The sequence below is a fragment of the Gobio gobio genome (genome assembly GCF_949357685.1).
Source record: "Gobio gobio genome assembly, chromosome: 8".
Taxonomy (NCBI): domain Eukaryota; kingdom Metazoa; phylum Chordata; class Actinopteri; order Cypriniformes; family Gobionidae; genus Gobio; species Gobio gobio.
Window position 1 is genome coordinate 54,533,794 of NC_137114.1, and position 18,862 is coordinate 54,552,655.

Sequence of the window (18,862 nt, forward strand, 5' to 3'; positions counted from 1 at the left end):
AGTCAGATCACCTTTCTTTGTTCCTCACCCCCAAATATGCACCCCTCATCAACCGTGTGAAGCCATCAGTAAAGACCATCAAGGTGTGGCCTGCGGGAGCAGATTCCACACTCCAGGAAAGGTTTCTACACACAGACTGGAGTGTGTTTGCTTCTCAAGCCACCAGTGGCGCTCACACGGACATTGACTCCTACACCTCCTCTGTATTGGATCATATCAATACCACCATTGACAGTGTTACAACCCAGAAACAGATCACCACATACCCAAATCAGAAGCCATGGATGAACAGGGAAGTGCGACTCTGCTGAAGTCACGCAATACTGCCTTCAGATCAGGAGATGCACAAGCCTACAGTACATCCAGAGCAAACCTGAAGAGGGGCATCAAACAGGCCAAGCACTGCTACAAGCTAAAGATAGAGGGTCACTTTTCCAACTCTGAGCCTCGACGCATGTGGCAGGGCATTCAGGCCATCAGGGACTACAAACCCACCCACTCCACCCCCGCAGCCACTGATGTCAACTTCCTGAACAAGCTAAATTACTTTTATGCTTGCTTTGAAAGAGACAATAGAGAAACTGCAACCAAGCTCAAACCCTCAGCTGACCACCCACCAATCACACTCTCCTCCACAGATGTCTGCAAGGCACTGAGCCTGAGCAGTGCGCACAAGGCTGCTGGACCAGACAACATCCCTGGTCGTGTTCTCAGGGCATGTGCAGAGCAGCTCGCTGGGGTTTTTACAGACATTTTCAACCTGTCTCTTGCCCAAGCAGCTGTACCATCATGCTTTAAATGCACTTCCATTGTGCCAGTGCCAAAACACTCTAGCCTGAGGTGCCCTAATGACTACCGCCCTGTAGCACTCATACCCTGTAATGTATGTTCGTGTAGATGCGGGAAGGAAGAAGACGTGGTCGGCGTAACTGGGACTGCACTTTATTTGATCTCATGATCCTCAAAACTGTCAAGCGCTCAGCGCGTTCAGAACTCATAAACTTTTCACTCAAAAACATGTAACGTTGCACTTCAAACTCAATATCTTTCTCTCGTGTCTCTCAGCCGGTGTTTTCAGTCCCAGTCATGATCTCTCTCTCCTCTCTCTCTCCCGACATACGGTCTCTCCACGCCAATTACTGGAACGAGACACAGGTGTTAGTGATCTGCACTTGACCTACTTACTCACCGCTCGTCTCCGCGGTTCCTCGCTTCCCGCTACAGACTTCGCAGAACCACGCCCCCTCCGCCACACACCCATCGTTATGAAATGCTTTGAGCGGCTGGTCCTGGAACACCTAAAAGACTCTCTACCATCCACATTGGACTCACACCAGTTTGCCTACCGCAGCAATAGGAGCACAGAGGATGCCGTTTTCATGGCACTGCACTCTGTGCTCACTCACCTGGACAATAAGAAGAGTTATGCACGAATGCTGTTTGTTGACTTCAGCTCAGCATTCAACACTGTCATCCTAACCAAGTTAATAGCCAAACTTGGAGACCTGGGCATCAACACTTCAATGTGTAACTGGATGCTACGACTTCCTAACTGACAGACCCCAGAATGTTTTCGATCAGGACTCACCTACTCCACATCCATCACTCTTAACACTGGTGTACCACAGGGCTGTGTGCTAAGCCCGTTTCTCTACTCCCTCTTCACCTCCGACTGCAAGCCTGTGTATGGATCTAATTCCATCGTCAAGTTTGCGGACGACACTACGGTGATTGGTCTCATCAGCAACAACGATGAGACTGCCTATAGGGAGGAGATCAAGCACCTGGCCACATGGTGCACTGAAAATAACCTGCTCCTCAACACCACCAAAACGAAGGAGCTCATCGTGGACTTCAGGAAGGAGTCAAGAGGCACACACGACACCATCCACATCAATGGAATGGTGGTTGAGCGTGTCTCCAGTTTCAAGTTCCTGGGGATCCACATCTCGGCGGACATGTTGTGGACGACCAACACCTCCAGCCTGGTCAAGAAGGCTCACCAGCGCCTCTTCTTCCTGAGGACACTGAGGAAGAATCAGCTCTCCTCGTCTATCCTGGTGAACTATCGCTGCGCAATAGAAAGCATCCTGACCAACTGTGTGGCAGTATGGTATGGGAGCTGCTCTGTTGCAGAGCGCAAGGCACTGCAGCGAGTGGTGAAAACTGCCCAGCGCATCACAGGGACTCCACTACCTGCCATCGAGCACATCCAGAGGAAACGCTGTCTGCATCGAGCTCGCAGCATCCTTAAGGACTCCTCTCACCCAGCCCACAGACTGTTTTCTCTCCTGCCGTCCGGCAGGCATTTCAGGTGCCACCGGACCAGGACCAGCAGACTAAAGAACAGTTTTTTCCCCAGAGCTGTCTCTTTACTGAACTCTAACCCCCGCTGATCCATTTCCCTCATATACTGATAACTCTCCTCTCCCCCCTCACATCTGCCTTCACTTTGTTATTTGCACTACCGACTGTTTATTACAGTAACAACTGTTTACTTATGTATCTTGCACTACCATACCTTAATTGGATTAGGCTCATTTGCAGTGTCAACTGTTATTTAAAGTACCAACTGTTTACATTTGCATTTTGCACCGTACTTCTAACTGTAATATGCAATCACTTTCCACTGCACTTTTACACTTTCTCGGATAGCTTCTGTCCATAATTTATTGCACTACCTTAATCCACTACTATATTCCGCATTTTAGTCCAACATATCTTTGTATACCTCTATCTGTAAAATTCTGTTTATAGTAATAGCCATCTGTATATTATATTCATAGTACATATTCACCTTTAAATTCTGTTTATAGTAATAGCCATCTGTATATTTATTCACTGTACATATTCACCTGTAAATTCTGTTTATAGTAATTACCATCTCTCTATTTATATATATTTATATATTCAGTACATATCCATGTCCTGGACTTGCTGCTATTGCACTTCTGGTTAGACCTAAACTGCATTTCGTTGCCTTGTACTTGTACTTCTTAAATGACAATAAAGTTGAATCTAATCTAATCTAATCTAATTAAATGCAAAAAGACTGTTTAAATATTAATCCTGTTGCAACATTAAATGTCATACACGCAAGACTGTTTAGACAAGATTTATTTGGCTTGTTTTGGACAGATTATAATGTGTTTATTGTAGTGCTGTCAAACGATTAAAATATTTAATCGCGATTAATCGCATTAATGTCATAGTTAACTCACAATTAATCACAATTAATCGCACATTTTTATTTATTCTAAATGTCCCTTGATTTCTTTTTGTCCCATTATTTTTTCTTATTTTAATGCTCTTATCAACATAGAAAAGTGGATCGGCTTGCTTTGTTCAAATGTTTGTTTTATTGAAAACAACATTGGCATACTTTAGTGTTCGATTTCACACCAACATTCTCACTTGGAGCAAATAATCGCTCACACAATGTAACACTGCCCATCAATAAAAGGGTGAAACAAATACTTTGTTGCACAAACAGCCCCTTCAACAGCCCTTTCTAAGGGATCAAAACAGGGTGATACAAAATAAAATTACAAAGTGCACATGCAAGGTAAACTAGGACTCCGCCTATAGTGCAGTTAAACCAGGGGTCGCCAACTAGCGGACTCCGGTCCGAATCCGGACCGCGAAGCCTTTTGACGTAATGAAACAGTTAACGTTGCAATGCTCAGTTACTACGTTCAGACCCAGACGCGCGGTCAAGCATGCAGTGAAGAAGAGACTGATGGTGCGTTCACACCGGACGCGAATGACGCGACATGCACGCCGCTTAATCCGCGCCGCAGAATGTCTATTTGCGTCTTTGCATTGACTTAAATCACTCGCGCAAAACGCTTCATTCGCGTCTGGTGTCAGAGCAGAAAGCAGCGCTCAAGACAAGCACTTTTAGTTGAAGACCCCTGAGTTAAACCATGGCTTAATACGTTTCTCATTTCGGCGTCTCACGCTTGTCATCCACGTCTAATCTTTTAATGGCCCAAACGAGTGCGGGCAGCCGCAGCGTGCCTGATGTTTTGTTTCCGGTCTAGCTACATCCGGAGTGGTGTTGTAGTTTTTCTAACGTTACTAGTTGTTGCAACAGCATGTGAAAAAACTACAAAGTTTGTTAGACCAAAAAGAACGTTAATCTCGCGATAAAAAAATTGACGCCGTTAAAATAGGTTTGCGTTAACGTCGTTAATAACGCGTTTAACTGACAGCACTAGTTTATTGTAAAAGAGCCTAGTGTCACATCAATAAAGCTTTTATTCGCAAATGTCTGCTCATATGCTATAAATATAATGCTATAAATATAGTACAAGTCAAACGTATTTTGCAAGTGTTATACATCATTTTAATCGGTTAAGTTTCTATTTTTTTTTTGTGTACAGTCACAATAAAAACTTCATGTTTTGCTTTTTGCAAAACAAAGAAAACACACGATGCGCGATCTGCAGCCTCTCTGTCAAAGACGTTCATTCAGATAGTCTTCAGAAAAGGCTTAGTGAAAACTTGTCTCACAAACATGAGACATATGTCTAAAGAAACGCTGAAATGTCAGGTTTTAAACAATGTAAACCAAATCGAAAACAAATATTCTGTGTTTATGTAATCTGGTTGAAAAGCGATACATGTCGGTCACCCGCGATCCACTTCATTATCCGCTAATGCGGCCACGCCCACATATCGCGCGCTCTATTGAGATTCAAATACTGACGATCCCCGCATCAACGCCCACATCAACTCATACAAACACATCTAGTGAAGCGCTGTAAAGTTACTTCAGATACATCGTTTTGAGACGCGTTTGAGCAATAATCCTGGATTTATTCTCCTCATGCAAAGCTGTTCATTTCTAAGAAAGGACTCTGCCGCTGATTGTAAGGTCAGTTCATTTTGTTAGCATCTGTGAATATTAAATGCATAAAAAACGTTTAAATATTAATCCTGTTGCAACATTAAATGTCATACATGCAAGACTGTTTAGACAAGATTTATTTGGCTTGTTTTGGACAGATTATGAATTACCAATCCGGCTTCAAAAGCAGCCACTCATCTGAGACCGCCCTGCTTTCGGTTACTGAAGCACTGAGACAGGCAAGAGCAGCTTCCAAATCCACGGTACTTATCTTACTGGATTTGTCTGCTGCTTTTGACACGGTTAACCACCAGATCCTCCTGTCAACTCTCATGAAGATGAGCATTTCAGGAACTGCTCTCCAGTGGTTCAAGTCTTACCTCTCAGGTAGGTCCTTCAGGGTGTCATGGAGAGGTGAATTGTCTAAGTCACATCATCTAGCCACTGGCGTTCCCCAGGGCTCAGTGCTTGGACCACTTCTCTTTTCCATCTACATGTCATCACTAGAATCTGTCATTCAGAAACATGGCTTTTCCTTTCACTGCTATGCCGACGACACCCAACTCTACTTCTCATTTCAACCAGATGATCCTACAGTTGGTGTTCGTATCGCTGCCTAACAGACATCTCTGCCTGGATGAAGGAACATCACCTGCTACTCAACCTTGCTAAGACAGAACTGATTGTGGTCTCAGCCAACCCCTTGCTTCATCATAATCTCTCCATACAGCTCGGTTCATCAACCATAACTCAGTCCAGAACCAACAGGAACCTCTGGGTTGTGATTGATGATCAGCTAAAATTCACTGACCACATCACTGCAACAACCCGGTCCTGCAGTTTTGCTTTATACAACATTAGGAAGATTAGACCCTTCCTATCAGAGCAGGCCACACAACTCCTGGTACAAGCTCTTGTTCTCTCCAGACTGGACTACTGTAATGCTCTTCTAGCGGGCCTTCCGGCATGCACTATCAAACCCTTGCAACTGATCCAGAATGCAGCGGCGAGGGTGGTCTTTAATGAGCCGAAGAGAGCGCACGTCACCCCTCTCTTCATCAGTCTGCACTGGCTACCAATAGCCGCTCTAATCAAATTCAAGGCACTTGTGCTCACCTACAAAGCAGCCACTGGCTCTGCACCAATATACCTAAACTCGCTTGTTCAGACTTACACACCCTCCAGGAGCTTACGTTCTGCCAGTGAACAACGCCTCGTGGTGCCATACCAGAGAGGCATGAAATCACTCTCACTGACCTTTTCCTGGACCGCCCCCACCTGGTGGAATGACCTGCCTATCTCAATTCGTGCGGCCGAGTCTGTAGCCATTTTCAAAAAACATCTAAAGACACATCTCTTCCAGCAGCACCTGACCAATCAAGAATAGCACTTATCACTCTATTCATTTTCTATCTATCTATCTATCTATCTATCTATCTATCTATCTATCTATCTATCTATCTATCTATCTATCTATCTATCTATCTATCTATCTATCTATCTATCTATCTATCTATCTATCTATCTATCTATCTATCTATCTATCTATCTATCTATCTATCTATCTAAAAAAGGTTCTGTTGTGTGTTCTGTGCTAGATTAACTGAGACTTGTTACAGCTCTTGCATATTGTTGCCCTTGTCTGTTCTAGTTGCTTCTATTGCGCTCATTTGTAAGTCACTTTGGATAAAAGCGTCTGCTAAATGACTAAATGTAAATGTAATGTAAATGTAATTATAATGGGTGTATTGTAAAAGAGCCTAGTGGCACAGCAATAAAGCTTTTATTAGCAAATATCTGCTCAGGTGCTATAAATATAGTACCAGTCAAACGTATTTTGCTTCATATTGATGTTTAAATGTTATAGCCTAATGGTATTTTTTTAATTTAATATCAAAGTTCGTCAGAAATTATTCTGGAGTTTTGTTTTGTAGAAAGTGATTTTTTTTTGTTTTGTAGAAAAATAATTGCTTTCTTTAAAGTGAATTTCGTTTTGTATAAATTGTATCTTAATTTTTATTATTTATTATTAATTTTTTTTAGCATGAGACTACTTTTAAAAACAAAAAAAATGTAGAAAAAATGCTCTTCTTAATAATTTTTGTCTTATTTCTAGTCTAAATATTTAAACATTCTTAAATCAAGATGCATTTACCAGATAAGTATAATTTTCAACTAAATAAGAAGAGCATTTTTTTAAGTGTAGTCAAATCTTTTGATTATTTAAAATATAATAGGCCTTTGTTGACTACATTCTAAATAAATGATTCTGGAGTTTGGTTTTGTAGAAAGTGCATTTTTTTTGTTTTATAGAAAGTGAATTGCTTTCATTAAAGTTAATTTCGTTTTGTATAAATTGTATCTTAATTTTAATTTTTAATTTTTTAGCATGAGACTACTTTTAAAAACATTTAAAAGTAGCACAAAAAATTTAGAAAAAATGCTCTTCTTAGTCATTTTTGTCTTGTTTCTAGTCTAAATATTTAAACATTCTTAAAGCAAGAAGCATTTACTAGATAAGTACAGTTTTCAACTAAAAAAGAAGAGCATTTTTTGCTCTCTCAGTCACACACCTGAAGCTCATTCATTATGCAGCTCATTAAGCAGGGTCATTATGCAGGCTATTGTTCTCTCAGGTGTTATCTCATCATTATTCATTAGATATCACGCCTCCTCGCATATGGGCTTTGTGAAGAAAAACGTACAAATTTTAAATCAGTGTATTGTTTTATGTGAATGAGTATGCTCAATGATTCTCACGTCAGTTTGAAGCAAAAACTCAATGAAAATACACCATGGAGTCCAAAGTCTTGTGAACACATATCTATTGTGTGTTTTGAGGCCTTAATTTTGAAAGCATGTACATACATGTTGCTTAGATATTATGGTAGCCCAGTTTGTGCTGAATACGGTGTAATTACACTTTTGCCATTAATATGTTTATAAGCAACTGAAAAAAACAAAAATGTAAGAGCATGTCAAAACTTCTAAAGGGCCCCAAAACCGCTCAGACTCCAGAGGGTTAATAGACTGAAACTTACAGGATCTGAACTCACTACACTGCTGTATATTAATAACAACTTCATAAAAATCAAATACTATAAGCATAACTTTTATAGAGATGATATACCTGAGAACAGGCCGTGTGTCTCCACTCTTAAACACTATTGGCAGATCCATAGACCAGTCACTCTTCATAGACACACAGCTGGACTCTGGGTTTGAGCAGCTATATCACCCTGTAGCCCAAGACTGGTTTCCCACTGAAGCTAAGCAGGGCTGAGCCTGGTCAGTACCTGGATGGGAGACCAACTGGGAAAACCAGGTAGCTGCTGGTAGAGGTGTTAGTGAGGCCAGCAGGGGGTGCTCACCCTGTGGTCCGTATGGGTCCTAACACCCCAGTATAGTGATTGGGACACTATACTGTAACAAGCACCGTCCTTCGGATGAGACATTAAACCGAGGCCCTGACTCTCTGTGGTCATTAAAAATCCAAGGATGTCCTTTAATAAAGAGTAGGGGGTGTAACCCCGGCATCTTGGCCAAATTTGCCCATTGGCCCCTCTCCATCATGGCCTCCTAATCATCCCCATACTGATTGGCTTCATCACTCGGTCTCCTCTAAAAACCGTAAGTCGGATCAGTCTGAAAAGATAAGGCAACCCGAGTCAGAACAGTCTGGAGGTCTGAGCCGAGTTTGGTGGATGTAGCTTGAACAGTCTAGGAGGAGTAGCAATTAGTTTTCTAGTCTAAGAAGAAGAATAATAAGTTTAAGTACAATATCAGTAAGTTGGCTCGTTCACGCCAATTCACGTTTGTTTTGGTCCTATATTTTTTACTTGAAAGAAAAAGCTAATGGAGCACTTTCATTTGAACTTATATAAACTATGTAGCGCTTTACACAGAGAGACTGGAAAGCTGGCCTGAATGGTTGTAGCAAAGTGTAAGCAAAACTCAGGTATCTGACATTTTACATGGGGATTATTATCAGCGTCGATCCCACGCAAACATGGGGCAGTTTGCAACACTCCACTAACAACTGCGTTACTGTACAGAAAATAAACTGTGCAATAGCAACAGAAATATAGAACACATACATGCGATGCGCTCCATCTACTGACTGCCCACTCATCAGCGGGTGAGGGAGAGAGTGCGTTCCGCCTTAAAGGAGCAGCACCTAATTCTACTTGTTACAACTAATATCATTTATTGTACTGGACAGTTTAAAGCTCATAACCATTAATATTTTTGTTGTGACTTGAAGTACTTAGAGTGCAGTGTTATGTTGCATCATGCAGTATTTGTCCTGAAAAGTACTGAGTAAATGTGATGTTTGTTACCTCAATAAATGTAAGGTCATTCCTATTTTATGTTTTATGTTCTATTATATTAACATTAAAAGCACACTCTTTTTATGACTAAAATAACAGAAAAGCGTAAAAAAACAATAAAAAATAAATGAAAAATGAAAAAAAAAGAAACGGATTGTATAGAGCTACACTAGGGATGAACGATTTTGGAAAACAATCTAATTTTTTCTTTACCTTTTTTCTTATCAATTAATCTAATAAATAAAACTTAAAATATTTGTTTACATTATATAATTATAAGTACTTTTTAAAATAATAACACATTAAAAAGGTATTTAAAAAATAGCTTGTTAAGAATTTGAATTATGTAAACTAATATTGTTTCAAAACATAAAAGCTAGTAAATAATAAAGAGGAACAAAAAACATTACAAGCAATGAACAAAGAGTGCTTCAGTATTTAAGAGTGTCTGAACTGTGAGTGATTTTTCTCTTTCTCAGCTTTACTGTTGCCTGATTATAATGATGACATTATCATAGACAGCGGGAGATCTGCACTTGTCCTGTCTGTTCATTATTAATTAATTCATTAAGACATTACTGATGGTGTTTACATTCATTTTGCGTTATAAAAGCATCTTCATAGAGCACGGCGCGAGCAATTGAAACTGAAAGCCTTCTGTCAGTGAGTTTACTGCATGTAATATATAAGCACTGCATTCCTAACGACATAAATGAAGACTTCGTAGAGCATTTGTAAGGAAAATACCGGCGGGTGAGAACACGCAGTATTAAACAGGTGGTCGTTACCAGTGATGCCAGTAACGCGTTACTTAGTAACGCGTTACTCTAATTTGACCACTTTTTCCAGTAACGAGTAATCTAACGCGTTACTATTTCCAAACCAGTAATCAGATTAAAGTAACTTATCCAAGTCACTGTGAGTTACTTTTTTTTGTCATTTTCCTTAGTAAAAATATATATTTTTGCTTTCTTGTTTAGTCTGAGCAGGGTTTTTCCTGCATAGAGAATTACGAGGCGGCCGCTCCGTCAAATTTCTTGCCGCCTCCGTCTGTCGACAAAACTCAAGACAGGCAGTCACTTGCTCAGATTAGGCATGTCGTGATAATTAAATAATCATCAGAAATATATATTGTCACATGATCCTTCAGCAACCATTATTAGTATATTATGATTTGCTAGTACAAAGTCATCTAAAGCCATTCCATAGCTGAATGTCTTTCCTCCGCTGTAGCTGTCAATCATTCTCCGTTCAGCATTCAAACTGCGCGTCGTTCGGTTCCAGTCAGCAGCTGCACGGGAAAGCTCACTCCATATGATATATTCCCGTTATAATACTTGATATGTTGATAAAATAATTTATCTTCCTGGAGTTTATCTAGCGGTTTCTGAAAAATGTTGTGCTCGCTACTCAGGTGACAACACAAGGACTATTAATTAGCATTACACGCACAATAACCAGAATTAAAAACTGTGAAGAAACAAATAATCAGTGAATGTTTGGACCCATATAGGCTACATAGTAGACTAGGATTTGTGGGCTCAACGCTCATCTTCTCTTTATGCCGTGAACTTTTCAATGTGCACTCGCGCTGCACTGCACACTGACTCCATGTTGCTTTAAGCGCATCATTCTGCACCCGGGATGCGCATAAGCGCTTTGTTGCCGCTCTGTTTTGAAGCGTTTCATATATTTTCATAGTTTTGTGCACTTAAAGATTATTAAAAAATATATTGTTCTCACGGATCGATCATATATTTGTTGTCCCTTTACAAGGCTGCACATTACGTTTACAATAAAATATAAATCTTGTAATTTTATATTATTTGTGTAGGCCCATATAATTATTTACATTCATATATAAAAAATTAAATATAAATTGTTTTTCATAAATGTATTTAATAAGAACACAAAGTAATTTGTACCTTTTCATTAACATGTTTAGGGTTTTATGTTTAGTGTTTTATGTTTAGTGTAGTGTAACATGTTTTATGTTTAGTGTTGGCAAAAACGGTTGTCATTTTTATGTTGAGGCTGCAGAGGTGTTGTCGGCAACTGATGAATGTAACTAATAAAGTAACTTGTAATCTAACTTAGTTACTTTTAAAATCAAGTAATATGTAAAGTAACTTAGTTACTTTTAAAATCAAGTAATCTGTAAAGTAACTAAGTTACTTTTTCAAAGTAACTGTGGCAACACTGGTCGTTACAATGTGTGTGTGCACGTATGGGTGTGTGTGTGTGTGTGTGTGCGCGCGTGTCTGAGGTCTGGGTAAACCCTATGTTAAACTTAATTTGATTCTTTTTATTACTAGACTGCCACTTTCAAGATTTGAACTCATTACACTGCTGTATATTAATAACAATTTCATTAAAAAAAAAAAAAATACTATAAGCATAACTTTTATAGAGATGTTATACCTGAGATCAGGCCACATGTCTCCACTCTTAAACACTGGTGGCGGATCCATAGACCAGTCACTCTTCATAGACACACAGCTGGACTCTGGGTTTGAGCTCTTCTGCTGGACTGAACTGGAACAGAGAACAGATTCAGTTCAATCCCTTACATTACTGCGATCATTCTTTATGAGAGGAACCATAAATAAATGTGTGTGTGTAAGTGTGTGATCTTTTTCCGTGATGTAACACAATATTGAACAGTGTTTGTTGAAAGTACCTGCATCCCGGAGAGAAATCTCCATCTCTGGATCTAGAATTGCCCATGATGAAGCTGCAGGAGAATCTGATGAGTTTGATCTCCTCCACTGACTAACAAACATCACACACTAAATTAAATTATTAAATTAAACAAACTTCATAATTTATCTGAACACATCTGGAGTGTGTGAGGAAAGGATCACGTGACTGTGTGTGAACCCAAGCTCAGTCATAGGGCCTATTCTCACACACACAGCCAAACACTGATTGAACATGTTGGGTCGGGCCAGGGCTGTTCACAGGGGGGCGACCCGTTGGCTAGAGCCACTGCCCCTCTGCCCTCATCGCTTGAGGTGCTCCTCTTGTGCCCCTCCCTTCATTCACAAATATGTCCTGCAACAGTGAATATCACGAAACATTTCTAAACACACCAAGCCAGTGAGCGTGTGACGCATCTGAAGGAATGCAAATTCATCACCTATTAGAAAACTGCTGTTAAATAAATGAGCAACAAATAGTAACAATATTGTATCTGCCTTTCATAGTAGGCTGTGGATTCAGGGAACAGTGATTAAACTATTTGCACACACTCCAGTCCACCGCCGTCTTCATTTCAAAATGAAATGTGTTCATTAAACACAAAAGGTTTTATTTCAAAAGCATTTCTAATTTAAGTTCATGATTACAATAAACGAAAATTCCAGCAAAAGAAACCAAGTGTGGTCAAAAAACTGTGAATAACCACCACCATCCCAAAATCCAAACATTTGTTCTTTGTCACTTCCTATCCTGCCCATGCCCGGTGACATATACCCTACGCACCTGAGAGGTGTACGATAATGAACTTAACAAATTCCTAAATATATACATTATAAATATGCACATAGTAAATAATAATAAAAACAAATAACAATTTATAATAAATAAACTTATAGACAAACGGCTACAACAAATATAGTCAAGCCTTACCTTACAAAACTTTGTCATTTAATTTGAAAAGCAATCACTTAATCCGAATGCACCTTGTGGTGGTTCTAAATGGTATAATTTTGTACAAAGTTGGAAAGGAATAGTAATGATATAAGTAGTATTCAATACACTGTTCATTATAACAACTAGCTGAAAAAAATATTGCTAAAAATAGAACTAGGACTTGACTCGAGACTTGACTTGGACCCTAAAGACTTGAGACTTGACTTGACCTGGACCTTAGAGACTTAAAACTTGACTTGGACCTCAAAGGTTTGAGACTTGAGACATGACTTGACTTGACCCTGGACCTTAGAGACTCGAGACTTGACTTGGACCCTAAAGACTTGACTTCACTTGACTAGGACCGCAGGGACTTGTGAACATGTCTGGCTGATATTGCCCACAACCCAGTGCGAGATGGACGAGGATTTGATAGAACTACAAACGCGGATATAAAGTGTTAAAAAAAATGACAAACATGACGGATGTGCGAGTCCAATGATTAAATAGAGAGTTTTAGATTAAGGGGTTTGAGTGATCAATTATCAGTATTTAACGTGCGACTACATTTCTCTCCGTCACGGTTAGGACATTAAACTGAATGTGGAGGATTTTAACTGTGACGATGATTGACAGGGCAGTTTAAACAGTAATGGGATGCAACAGAGTCCGTTAAAGATAACAAAGTAGTATGTTCCAAAGCTTGCATACTCTTTTGCTACACACTCAAAAGTATGTACTTTTTCTTCACAAAAAGAGTACATACATTTAGGTCACAGTATAAGTAGGCGAATTGGGACGCAGCAGATTTAGGGGACATCGGTCAACCCTAAAAGCTCAGTTTTTTTCCCCCTCACGTGCAAACTATTGGAAAGCCTGCATGAGTCATTAGTTGGGTTAGTAAAATAAGGAAATTGTAGTTTTTAAATAGAAAATAATATTTATGTAAAGAGATATAGTAAAATTAACAGGCAGATTACAAACTACAATCCACATTTTTGTTGGTAGTGGGCGGCAGTGGCTCAGTGGTTCATGGTTGTCTACAAACCGGAAGGTTGGTGGTTTGATCCCTGGTTCCACCTGATCGAGTGTTGAGGTGTCCATGAGCAAGACCCCTAACCCCAGCTGCTCCCGACGAGCTGGATGGGCCTTGCATGGCTGACACCGCCGTCGGTGTGTGAATGGGTGAATGTGAGGAAATATGTAAAGCGCTTTGGATGGCCATGGGTCTGTTGAAAGCGCAATATAAATGCAGTCCATTTACCGTTAATGTTTTTGCTCCTGGTTTTCTAGTGCTAGCCACTGTCCACGTTTATGGAAGATAATTAATTGTCTTATCAAATTATTGTACCTGATCTGATCTAATATAAAATAACACCTAATTTGCTGTTTGCAAAGTTTGTAGCCTACTATTTTCTGTTTGTTTTGATTAATAAAATTATTCATTATTGTTCAATAAATATTAAAAAAATATATATATATGTTAATATAAAAATATACTTTAAAACGACAAATATGTTTTTGTCATTGAATGAGATCCCTTAATAATTTAATAAAGCTTTACAGTAGAAACAAATAATTATAATTTATTTGATTATATGTTATGATTAATGTATTTTTAAATCTGATGGTTTCATTATAAATATGATTAGTATCTCTAAGGTGGACACCCAACTTTATATTTCCCATCTGAACCTAAATTTTAGCGATTCTCATTTGCTACATAAATCTACAACATCTAAAAAAAAAAAAGCATTAGATATGAGATCAAATTAGCACAGAATTAACTTTTTGGAAGCATAATTACAACAACATAAACTGAATTAGCACTAAAGCCTAACAACTGTATTTGCAATATGATTGTAAAAGGTTTGTTATTCAATCTCTACATTACATTTTTTTTCGATTGCTAAACAACAGTGAGCACAACTGGAGCTACATGTGCAAAACTCTAACTACAGTCTGCACTACCAACAGTCACCTGAGCTAAACAGTTCACATCACCTGCAAAACTCACTCCAAGCAACACAACTCTTAACACAGGCTCAAAACAGGCTCAGTGCAGCCAAACACTGCACAGCCCTCACTGAGATAACACACACTGTCACTCAGAACACACACTAGCATCAAACACCAATACAGAAAATACACACTTTTCATCTTTACAGTTTGAACAATTTCAGTGACTTCATACAAAGTCATATTTTCTTCAAAGAAGAGACATATGATTTATTTAAATTTTCAGAACATATGTACCAATTCGTTAAGGTAAATGAAAATCAGAAGTTTCCTTCAATAGTCTGTAGTAATTTATGGAATTACAGTAGCCTAATGAGGAAAAAAAGATAGAAACTAAAAGTACATAGGCTACTGTAATTCGAGTTGTGTGTGTGTGTGTGTGTGTGTGTGTGTGTGTGTGTGTGTGTGTGTGTGTGTGTGTGTGTGTGTGTGTGTGTGTGACACCTGCTTAGCCTTTCAGCTGAAATTGCAATCAGCAGTGTTTGAAAGGCACAAGGCTGAAATCTAATCTGTTTTGAATGTGTGGTTCACAGTTTTGACAGCAGTGTATTAGCATTTGAACAATGTGCTGTAAATCCACAGTGTTGTGCAGGTCGTGGTAAAAGTCATGTGATAAGTGTGTAGAGTTTTGAAAACTGTGTTCAAGCAATGAAAAACGAACTAGAGTTTGGTCCACATTAACTGCTGCTGTGCAGACTGACTGTAGTTAGAGTTTTGCACATGTGACTCCAGTTGTGCCCTCGTTTAACAATAGAAAAAAACTGTAAGATGATACTCAAGCCCTTATAGCGCCTGTCTCCAAGCAGGGCTTCAATTTCATTGGTTACAGTTTCGAGATCATTGTTTGGTGTAGAGTCTGTCCTGTGATTGACATGACCAGCTGTGCACAGCCCTGGAAAACACCAACAGCAACAGACGCAGATCCGACAAAACCCAACAAATGCGTGAAATGACCAATACAACACATCTGATGATAAACCTCTGAAGAACCACAGACATCACCAAACACTAAAGAAACCCTTCATTAAAGATTTCATATCAAACAATCACTCAAAATGTCCTCCAGAGATTCATATTAATATGAGAAAGTCACACACATGAACACTCACCTCGATCAAACTTTTACAAGATACAGTGTCTCAAATCCTCCAGCTTTAACATCATAAACATACACGGACATTCCTGATTAAACTTCGAGAAACCTGTCTATTAAACACTTTAAAGCTCTGTTTTTCCGTGTCGTGTTCGTGTTTTCTGCTTAAAATAGCGGCAGGAGAAACTCTAACTTACTTACACTTTACATTTGCGACGAGAGAGAGGCGTAAACAGAGATGCGCGTAAACAGAGATGCGCGTTCGCGAGAGCACCACTGCGCGTGCGTGAGAGCAGACGTTGTTGGCAATTAATATTTTGTGAATAAAGTGGTAATTTAGTTTTTTTGTGTGAGCCCTCGCGCCGTTTTGTTAGCTTTTTGTCTTTTATTCATAATTTTGTTATTTTTTGATTGTTTTAATTTTCTCTTTCGTTCATATAGGCTAGTTTTGCTTTTGTTTATTCCTCAATGTGTTCACTCTTTTGGTCTTTTGTACTTTTTTTGCGTTTTATTTGACTATTGTCGATGTTTTTTGTTTCAGTTTGTTTTTATCTGTATAATTTATTGTATTTTATTGTCTATTCATTGGTTAATTTAATAATTTATGCATGAATTATGATAATCACAGTCAGATTTATTTCCTATGTGTTTTTATTGCTCTTAGGGCATGAAAAACAAGAGTTTATGGTTTAAACTGAAGAGATGCTGTATTAAACATAATACTGTAATAACACAGCAATATTGTGTGTATTTAAAAAAAAAAAAGCAATACAATTGTATAAATCATGTGAAAACTATAAAATATATACAAAAATATAGATTGACAGACGCAGTTGTTGAGCTTTGCGTATGTTTGATATCAGAGCATGAGGACGTCTCTCACCGGTCAGCTGTGGAAACCCGACTCAGATGCTCCTCCAGGGCCAGAGTATGTCCACTTCCCCTCATTAGTGCTCATTCTGATGATGGTCAAGATGGACACATCTCTAGCACAGCTCTCCTCTGAGAAGACCAGCGATCAGGGGTTTCAATCTCATCTGAAATGAGCCGTGTTGGGGAAACGCAGTACAAGTATCATCACGTAATCAGATGATGTTCATGCACATTACATTCTAATAACACTAATACATTTTTTTACAGTCAAAGTCACTGCAGATGAGAAACAACAGTCACAGTAATAGTGTGAGTTAAACAGCTCTTGATGCCTGATGTCCACTATAGTGGACAGACGATTAATCAGGAGTTTCTCAAATCAATACTTGGCAAATGTAACTGTGATGAGACTCATTAGATATTGTTTGATGCTGTTTTACCACCAAGAGTCTCCGAGGATAGAAGGAATGGACGGATATTAATAAAAATTAATAAAACCCATGCAATGCAAGAACATGCTTTATGAACAGCCGTCCACTGTAGTGACCGCAATGATGAGAGGCTCATTTAGTTTCTCTCTCTCTTCAGTTTGTTCATTTATTCTTTCTGCACTCTAAAAACTCCTGGGTTGTTTCTTCAACACATTTTCTGGGTTATTTGTGTTGGGTTAAAATGATGGGTTATTTTTTCAGAGAGTAACCATTTTCTGGGTTATAGGGCTAATATTTTGAAAGTACATGACGCTCTGTGGCGCTGCAGGATTTTGAAGGTCCTGTCCTGAGTCGTTGCTGCTGGGCCGAATGGCGCCGCTGGCGTGTGTACACTCATAGAGAATAATGTGTTTGAATTTTAAAACCGCTTCTCGTCCGGTGTGCGACCCCTTTAGCCGCGGCTAGAGCGACGAGGCTACACAATAGTTGAGTTATGTTTACCAGCTGCGCCATGCTTATCATATTATACAGTGCTCTACTGGCTGAAGTAGTGAGAGTTAAATAAGTGGGTAAAGTCTACAAATTGTTGTTAATCTCTATATTGTTATGTTTTCTCCAGGTCATTTTAAATGGACAGCTTTGTTGCTGAAAAGCTAACTGAGTGGTGGCTGTCTGAGCTGATAGAGAATTTTAGAGGTGAGCTTTTTTACTCTTACTGCCCTTATATAATCTCTCTACACCTAAACATTATTTTAATAGGGTTTATAGTTAAAAGATACTTGTGCCTTGTCTATAAGCTGTGATGCATAATAAAGGGCCAGATATTCACCTTTTGCATTAATGTCATTTGTATTCTGTACTTTTATTTTTATATATTTCATTATTTTTGAATTAATTTATAACACTGTTAAAACTGTAGTTTTAAATTAGTAATGTTCAAAGCATTGTTTTCCGCGATTTTCATTCCTGTGTAAATGCATTCATGCCACAGGCCGTCTACAGGCTGGGAAGAAGACTATCCGGAGCAGCGTTCATACACCAAATGCCTGTAAGTATAATGGACCAGTTTCTCAGCACCACTCTGAGAGAGAATATTCTTAATTCTAACTATACTGTACAGGTGAAAGAAGGCAATCCAAGTGACATGTTTTATGTGAAAGCTAAAGGGTGAATCCTGATTTTTTTTAAAAACACAACTCCAAGGTTCCTCGCAGTTGTATTTCAGTTTTGGGCGATGCCATCTAATGCCGAGTTCAGACTGCATGATTTTCAAAGTAGTCGGATCACTGCTCTTTTCACACTGTATGACTATCTGGGCCAGCATTCAGTCACTGCTGTGTTCACACTGACCGATGGATCGGCCACAGGGGGTTTCACACTGCATGACTGCACAAGAGGAAGAATCACAGACAGCTCTGTTGCGTTTCACAACAAAACACATGCGAGAAGTGAGAAGGAAACAACGTAAGATCATACGAGGGTCAGACTGGGGTTTTCGCGCAAGACTGGAATTGTTATTAAAAATATGCAGTGCAGAAACTTGCGGTCCAAGTCTGTGCACTGATTTGCAGCAAAACGGAGAAAAAGAAAAAAGATTATGGCGGAGGAAATGGTTGGGGAGACACAGGGA

The 18,862-nt window shown here is 39.2% G+C and overlaps 1 protein-coding gene across 5 annotated transcripts in view; it reads right to left on the bottom strand.

Annotated features, from left to right (window-relative positions):
* The window catches only part of LOC307130041 (NLR family CARD domain-containing protein 3-like), a 43,218-nt gene extending 26,353 nt beyond the window's left edge, over positions 1 to 16,865 (bottom strand). Inside the window, exons 1-3 of one of the 5 annotated variants that reach the window (XM_079822900.1) lie at positions 16,812 to 16,865; positions 11,864 to 11,955; positions 11,605 to 11,718 (exon numbers count right to left, since the gene is read on the bottom strand). In XM_079822900.1, the coding sequence (XP_079679026.1) occupies positions 11,605 to 11,718; positions 11,864 to 11,910 (161 nt within the window). In that variant the 5' untranslated portion in view covers positions 11,911 to 11,955; positions 16,812 to 16,865. Of the gene's footprint in view, positions 1 to 11,604; positions 11,719 to 11,863; positions 11,956 to 15,944; positions 16,201 to 16,811 lie in introns of those variants that run through there. The other 4 variants (XM_079822898.1, XM_079822899.1, XM_079822901.1 and 1 more) reach the window with 4 other exon arrangements.
* Positions 16,866 to 18,862: the final 1,997 nt, after the last annotated feature.